The following is an 8,570-nucleotide window of genomic DNA, read 5'->3' as shown; positions in this document are numbered from 1 at the left end:
GGAGATAACAAAAGCTTTGATTCACAACTTCTAAAAGGTGAGTGTATAAAAAGCTTTGAGTATGAATTGCTTACATACAGTTTGATAAGCATTTAGAACTGGTTTTCATGAATTTTGTTACATTTTWTGAGAAGTTCTTGTTTAAACCGTTCAAGAGTTGTCCGGATTGTAATCCGGACAAATTAAACCGCTTGTGTATTGTTCGGATATCATCTAAACCGGCCAAGAGGTGATCGGTCTATTTCTAAACCGCTCAAGTGTTGTGCGGTGTATTGACCGGATATCTTTTAAACCGGCCAAGTGGTGACCGGTATACTCTAAACCGGTCAAAGGTTGTGCGGTGTATCGTCCGGTTATACACTCACTAGACCTTATGGTCTAACGCTCAATTGTTGGACTAACCTGTTTTGTAGGTCAGCGTACTCTGAAAGATAAAGGCAAGGGAAAGGTCTGAATGATGATATTAGTTTGTGTGCATATGTATTAAAGATACATTTTGATAGCTCATTTTTTTAATAATACTATTATGAGTATTATGAGTATGATGATGTGAATTATATGTAATGGGAATGTGAGGGTTATTACATATATTGTGATGCCTTTTCTTAGAAAAGGAACCTGGTGTAGGGTACCACCTTTTCTCGCTAGCGCTTGTTCAACTTTTGCACCAGGTCATCAAAAATGACCGCATCATAATTTATATTGTGATGCTGAATCGCAGAAATGCCAAATGTCAGGGCTATCCTGGAGGCCTGGTCTTGTCCTCCAGTTTTTCCACCCATGGACAGGATGAAGTGAGAAAACAGGTATTGCCAGATCGCTGACATCCTGTTTTTCTCAATCTTCGACAGGGACTTCATGGGAGCATTTGAGTCCTTATTCATTGGCTATTGATAGCTAATGGCATCAAGACATTCGATGATCTCGGCTGTTGTGGGCTCGCTGTCAAAGGGGCCCTTGGGGAGGCATAGAGTGGTCCTCACGGTGTTCACGCCAAACTTTACAGTCATGCGGTTGAATGTGAAGTTGATTTGCTCGACTTGGCGGTCGTTCTTGTCTTCAACGTCGACCACCTCATTAGTGAACCAGAACTACTGTAGAACCTCCTTAACCATGACAGGCTCATGGTTAGGGGCAAAGGCAAGGGATGACTCTTTAAGGAAGTCAGCCGCTTCCTGGTAGAAATCCTTGTTCGAAGGGATGTCCAACAAGGCAAAATGATTGTTGGCCTTGAAGGACACTTCATCGATGGTGAATCCTACATTCTTGGCAGCCATCTATTTTTAATTAAAAAAAAGATAAAACAGTTTGTTAGATAAACAAGATATGTGTGTATATAAGTTTTTGAATCAAGAAAAACTTCTTTTGAAAAATCCTTGAAAAAGATTAGGGTTTTTCAAGTAGAGTGTGTTTTGAAGAAATGTGATTACAACCAAGTAGAAGGTTGAGTTTATAATCATTAATGTTTAATGTTTTAAGAGAATAAAGTTCTTAAAAAGATTAAACACATTTCTTCTAAGAGTAGAAGAACAAGAAAAGAAATATTGACCTTAAGTTGAGTTAAGAGAGAAAGATCGTAGAAGGAATTCGAGAGAAGTTCTTGCTTGGTAAATCAGCAGAGGTTCATCTTTGATTTTTTAAAGCGTAAAGAGGAAAGTGAAAGAGAAGTCTCATATTTATAGGTAGGAGGAGAGGGAAGATATGAGAGAGAAAAAGGCGACAGTTGAGGAAAAAGGCCATGATGAAAAAAATGGAACGTTCTCATCCATGATTGGATTACATTTAATGAGGTAGCATATGAGAGTACATTTTTGCTCGTCTCAAAGCGTTGTGCATTGTAAATAGGGAATGTCGTCATAAAGACGATTCATTAACTATTTATTGTAAAAACGAAAAGATTTTAAAAAAAATGAAGATTCATTTACTTTTGAAAGGCACACTGAAAAGACCTTTTAAAACATTTTTATCACTAAAGAAGAAAAGCTTCAATGATAGTTTTAAGACTTCAGTGGCAGTGATAGAAGAATCACCTATTCTGGCATTTAAAAACATTTGAATCACTGAACGGGAAATATTCAGTGATCATTTTGATTTTTAAGAAAATATAAGTATAAGAGAGATATACTTATAAAAATGTTCAGTGAACAAAGAATCACTAAATCAAACTTTTAGAACATTTTTATCACTGAAGAAAAAAGCTTCAGTGATAGTTTTAAGTTTTTGTAAGAAAAGGAATAAGTAATCATACCTTATAGAGAATATATACATTTACTTAAGAGTTCAGTGACAGAGATAGAGCACTGAATCATTTCACTTACTGAAGGATGTTAATAGCTAAAGATTATTCTTCAGCATTTAGCATCCCTAGTTCACTGATCAAGATGTTAAATCTTGTCTCATCAAGAGGCTTGGTGAAAAGGTCAGCGAGCTGGTAATCAGTTGGAACGAAGTGAAGATCAATGTCAGCATTCATAACATGATCTCTAATAAAATGATATCCGATCTCTATATGTTTGGTCTTCGAGTGAAGTAGAGGGTTATTGCAATTGCAATAGCACTAGTGCTATCACAATAGATAGGAACTTCTGAAAACTGAAGATCATAGTCCATCAACTGATTTTTCATCCAAAGAATTTGGGCACAACAACTACCAGCGGCTACATATTCAGCTTCAGCGGTTGATGTGGACACTGAGTTTTGCTTCTTGCTTGTCCAGCTCACCAACTATCCACCTAGAAGTTGACAGCCTCTAGTGGTGCTTTTCCTATCAATTTTGCAACCTGCAAAACCATTATCCGAGTAACCTATTAGGTCAAAACCTGAACCTTTAGGGTACCAGAGACCCATGTTAGGAGTTCCTTTAAGATATCTGAAGATGCATTTTACAGCAAATCAGATGGGATTCCTTAAGTTCAGATTGATATCATGCACATAAGCAGGTAGAGTACATGATATCTGGTCGATTAGTTGTTAGATACAGCAGGGAGCCGATCGTTCCTCTATAAACCGTTACGTTTATAGGCTTCCATTTGGATCCTTGTTAAGAGAGAGTGGAGGAGCCATTGGAGTCTTCATAGATGAAGTGTTTGATAAATCAAACTTCTTCAGTATCTCACGAACATACTTACTCTGACTGATAAAGATACATTTATCTGATTGTTTGATCTAGAGACCTAAAAAGAATGTTAGTTCTCCCATCATGCTCATCTGATATTTTTTCTTCATGCGATCTGCGAACCGAAAACGTAAAGAGGGATTAGTAGAACCAAATATAATATCATCGACATAAATTTGGACTAGAATGATATGACCCTTAACTTTCCTAAGAAATAAGGTCTGGTCAATATTTCCACGAACAAATTTCTCAGAGATGAGAAATGAGGAAAGGGTATCATACCAGGCACGAGGAGCCTATTTTAACCCATAAAGAGCCTTATCCAAACGATAAACATGGTTTGGATACTTAGGGTCAAGAAACCCTGGAGGTTGTTCAACATAAACTTCCTCTTGAAGTTTTCCATTTAGGAAAGCGCTTTTTACATCCATTTGGTAGATTTTAAAGTCTCTATGGACAGCAAAGGATAGAAAGAGTTGAATAGCTTCGAGTCTAGCCACTAGTTCGAAGGTTTCGTCATAGTCCATCCCTTTTTCTTGTCTATAACTCTGAGCAACAAGTCGAGCCTTGTTACAGGTTATCACACCTTCCTCATCCATCTTGTTGTGATAGACCCATTTGGTGCCTATCACTGTTTTGTCAGAAGGACGTGGGACAAGGTACCAGACTTTTTTCCTATCAAACTCAATGAGCTCCTCTTGCATGGCAATGACCCAACTCGGGCCTGAGATAGCATCATTGATTTTACTAGGTTTAACTAAAGAAAGAAAGTTGACAAAGAGACTGATATTACTTAGACCACGACGAGTCTTGATACCTGGATCTGGATCACCAAGAATTTGATGAATTGCATGGTCTTTAGTACATCGCTGAGCTGGTAGAGGAATATCATCTGAGTAAGTAAGTTCAGGAACAGAGGATGAGGCTTCAGTTGCATTGTCTTCAGCAATAGGAACTGTTGCTAAAGGAGCCTCAAATTCAGCAACTAAAATAGGTTCAGATGCTGAAGGCATTTCATTCACTGATTGATCAGTGTTTTAAGTATAAGGAGGAATACAGCTAATGAGCACGACAGCGATCTCTGAAGAAGATGTGTTGGAGTGACTAGCTGTAACTGGAATGATAAGTGCATCGCCTTCAGCTTCAGGGGTTTCAGTGTTGAGAGGAGCACTGTAGGAAGCTTCAGATTGTCCATAGTGAGAGAACATCCAGGTTTCTAATTTATCATCATCATTCAAGATGGGTATTGAATTAGCTGATTGAGATTCGTCAAAGGTGACATGGATAGTTTCTTCTATCGTCTGTCTTCGTTTGTTGACTACTCTGGAGGCTTTGGATACTGAAGAATATCCAAGAAAGATTCCTTCATCAAATTTGGGACCGAACTTTCCATGTTGGTCACGATTGTTAAGAATGTAACAAGTACAACCAAAAATGTGTAGAAAGCTTATAGAAAGCTTTCTTCCATGAAAAAGTTCATAAGTTGTCTTCTTCAACCTCTTTACGATCAGCGACCGATTTTGAGTGAAACAATAGGTGTTGACAGCTTCAACCTAGAATTAAGTAGGGAGTTGGGATTCGTTGAGCATTGATCGAGCAGCCTCTATGATTGTTCGAATTCTCCTTTCAACAACCCCATTTTGCTGAGGAGTTCTCACTGAAGAAAAGTTGTGAGAAATTCCCTTGTTCTCAAAGAAGTTATCTATAGTACTGTTTTTGAATTCAGTACCATCGTCACTTCTAATAGATCGTACCTTGATGTTGTTAAGTACTTCTATTTTCTTGATGAATGAAATGATATCTTCAGGTGCTTCATCTTTGGATCTGAGAAAGAAGACCCAAGTGTACCTGGAGTACTCATCAACTATGACGTGTGTAAACTTCTTTCCAGCAATAGATTGCACGTTGACTGGACCAAAAAGATCCATGTGCATTAGCTGAAGAGGCGCAGTCACTAAAGAGATTTGCTTTGACTTAAAGCTAGTTCTTGTGTGTTTTACTTTTTCACATGTTGAGCACAGAGATTCCTTTGCAAAGGAGTGTTGAGGAAGACCAGTGACAACATCATTTCTATACAGCTCACTGAGTGTCTTGAAGTTAAGATGAGAAAGTCGTTTGTGCCATAGCCAGTTGATATCCGACGAGGCTTTAAAGAAAAAAAACAGTTGTTCTCAGTGGTAGTAGAATTCATATTGATAATATATGCATTCTCTAGGCGAGAACCGATCAAGGCAACCTTATCATCTTTGTCAAAGACGCAACATGAATTCTTCGAGAATTTATTGTGTAGTCTTTGTCACACAGTTAACTGATGCTAAGAAGGTTGTGCTTCAGTCCTTTAACGTATGCAATACGCTTGAACGTAGCTGCACCATTGGTTAATATACCAAAACCTCTGGTATATCCTTTTTCGTTTCCTCCAAATGTCACGGAAGCTCCTCTTTTTTCCTTGTAATGAATTAGCATGGATTTGTCTCCAGTCATATGCCTTGAGCATCCACTATCGAGATACCATATGCCTTTGACATCCTGCACAAGGGAACAGTTTAAAAATGCTATTGGTACCCAGCTATTGGGGTCCAGCACTGTTAGAGGCATCATCCACTAGTGCTGAAGAACTAGCGTCAGTTGATGGCATCACTAAACCTGAAGAGGTTTGAGTGGATAGAGGAACAACCTCTGACATAATAAAATAGAGTCAGTGGAAGTCTTCACTGAGCCTGATGAAGTGGCTTCAGTGGTTGGAATTACAACATCTGATGTTGAAGACTTAATAGCAATTGTTGTCTTCACTGAGCCTGAAGAAGCTCCAGTGGTTTGCTTCACTTTGGTTGCTTTTGCAGCATTAGTGGAGGATTTTGCCTTGGTTGATTTATCAACCTTGACTACTTTCTTGCCCTTAGCTAATGGACCAGCCTTGGTGGCAAAAGGACACTTGCTGGCAATATATGTATTTTCACCATAGTGTTTACACTTCCTAAAGCTTAAGGTAGGTTTAGGGCCAGGTAGTAACAGATTAGAAGAGGGACCAGCTCCAAAGATTCCATTTTCATTAGTTCTTGGAGGAACCTTTGAGGCTTTGGAGTCCTTAGGTGAAGCATTCACCTTGAGCTGAGACTTGGATTTCTGAGAGGATTCAGATTTCTTAGTCCCTGAAGAAGAAGGTTTACAAGCTGAAGAAATAGACCTTTATCTATTGGACTTGTTAGACTTCTTAGGAGGAGGTGCTGTGACAATAGATTTACCTTTGTCTTTGCAACCTGAACTCGAAGGAGTTCCATCAAGATGACTCTCAGTAAAAGAAGACTGAGAGGAAGAAGTGTCAGGAATGGAAGAGACAAAGGTACCAACCTTAAACATGGACTTGTCAGTGACATATTCTTCCTGATCATAGGAAAATCATAGACCAGTCGTTATCTTGGCTGAGATCTGAGCATTGATGATCTCAAAGGCTTTGATAGAGGCTTTGCACCATCCTTCTATGGTAGCCTTCTCAGCCTTGAGCTCAGCGATTACTCGCTCACGCTCAGCGATAGCCTTTTCGTGTTCAACAGTGATGGCTTGGTTTACAATGACCTGATCTTTTAGGTTTTCTTCAACCTTGGTTAGCTCCTTGATCTTAGAATGGCAAATCTTCAACTGCTCTTGAAGATCAAGATTAAGCATTTATGCTTTTGATTTGCCATTGAAAGCATTGTAAAGATCTACTGTTAACGTGTCTAGTGCGGATAGGCTAGAAGAAGAGGAAGAGGGTTCATTCAGGATACATACCTGAGCAGGAGAAGAGTTTGATGGTTCAATTGAAGTAGATGTCTCTGAAGCTTCTTCTTTGACATCCTTAGCCATCAAGCAAAGATAGGCTGTATCTTCCTCATCAGATGATGATTCATCAGACGAATCAACCCAATCATGCTCTTCAGCGATGAGACCTTTGGACTTTCGCTGGTGATTCTTCTTCTTCTTATATTTCTCCTTCAGCTTCAGGTATTTGTCATCCCTGGATCTGAAGGAGGATGGGGATTTAGAAGATGGCGTCGCAGTGTTTTTTGATCTGCATTCACCTACAAAATGTCCGGTGCGGTGACAATTGTAGCAGATTGCTAAAGCCTTGTCTATCTTGTCAGACTTTGGTTTTTCCTTAATGGTCAGCGAAGGAGATCTGCGGAAGTTGCTCTTGTTGGAGAATCTCCTAAAAGATTTAGTTAAAAGCACCAGGGATTCATCAAAATCTGCAAGATTAGATTCTACTATATCCTCAGATTTAGTAGAGTCTAACTCTATAATTACAACAGCCAGAAGAAGAAGAGGAAGAGGAAGAGGAAGAGGAGGAGGAGGAGGAGGAGGAGGAGGAGGAAGAGGAGGAGGAAGAGGAGGAAGAAGAGGAAGAAGAGAAAGAAGAGGAAGAGGAAGAGGAAGAGGTAGAGGAAGAAGAGGAAGAAGAGGAGACGTTAAAAATGATGAAGAAGAATAGGAAGAAGAGGAAGAAGAGGAAGAAGCGAAGGAGGAGGAGGAGGAGGAGGAGGAAGAAGAAGAGGAAGAGGAAGAGGAGGACGAAGAGGAGGAAGAAGAGTAAGAAGAGTAGACGTTAAAAATGATGAAGAAGAAGATGAAGAAGCGAAGGAGGAGGAGGAGGAGGAGGAGGAGGAGGAGGAGGAGGAGGAGGAAGAGGAGGAAAAGGAGGAAGAGGAGGAAGAGGAGGAAGCGGCGGAAGCGGCGGAAGAGGAGGAAGCGGCGGAAGCGGCGGAAGAGGATGAAGCGGCGGAAGAGGAGGAAGAGGCGGAAGAGGAGGAAGCGGCGGAAGCGAAGGAAGAGGAGAAAGAGGAGGAAGCGGCGGAAGAGGTGGAAGAGGAGGAAGCGACGGAAGCGGAGGAAGCGGAGGAAAAGGAGGAAGCGGCAGAAGCGGAGGAAGCGGAGGAAGCGGCGGAAGCGGAGGAAGCGGAGGAAAAGGAGGAAGCGGAGGAAGAGGCGGAAGCGGCGGAAGCGGCGGAAGAGGAGGAAGCGGAGGAAGAGGAGGAAGCGGCGGAAGCGACGGAAGAGGAGGAAGCGGAGGAAGAGGCGGAAGCAGACAAAGCGGCGGAAGCGGCGGAATAGGAGGAAGAGGAGGAAGAGGCGGAAGCGGCGGAAGAGGCGGAAGCGGAGGAAGAGGCGGAAGCGGAGGAAGAGGCAGAAGCAGAGGAAGCGGAAGAGGCGGAAGCAGCGAAAGAGGAGGAAGAGGCGGAAGCGGAGGAAGCGGAGGAAGCGACGGAAGCGGCGGAAGATGAGGAAGCGGCGGAAGATGAGGAAGCGGAGGAAGCGGAGGAAGCGGCGGAAGAGGAGGAAGCGGCGGAAGCGGAAGAAGGGGCGGAAGGAGGAGAAGGGGGAGAAGGGGGAGAAGGAGGAGAAGGAGGAGAAGGAGGAGAAGGAGAAGAAGGAGAAGAAGAAGAAGAAGAAGAAGAAGAAGAAGAAGAAGGAGAAG

General features: G+C 41.5%; 1 protein-coding gene across 1 annotated transcript in view; it reads left to right on the top strand.

The window, feature by feature from the left end:
- Positions 1–8,455, top strand: part of LOC112503604 (cilia- and flagella-associated protein 251-like) — a gene marked incomplete at its 3' end in the record, with an annotated part of 13,394 nt that extends 4,939 nt beyond the window's left edge. The window contains exons 2-3 of the mRNA XM_025107610.1: positions 7,796–8,140; positions 8,207–8,455. Coding sequence (XP_024963378.1) covers positions 7,796–8,140; positions 8,207–8,455 — 594 coding nt within the window. The remainder of the gene's footprint in view (positions 1–7,795; positions 8,141–8,206) is intronic.
- Between the last annotated feature and the right edge of the window lie 115 nt (positions 8,456–8,570).

Source organism: Cynara cardunculus, unplaced genomic scaffold (assembly GCF_001531365.2).
Source record: "Cynara cardunculus var. scolymus isolate 2C unplaced genomic scaffold, CcrdV1 Un_Scaffold_3370, whole genome shotgun sequence".
Classification (NCBI taxonomy): domain Eukaryota; kingdom Viridiplantae; phylum Streptophyta; class Magnoliopsida; order Asterales; family Asteraceae; genus Cynara; species Cynara cardunculus.
This window is presented reverse-complemented; position numbering and strand designations above follow the sequence as displayed.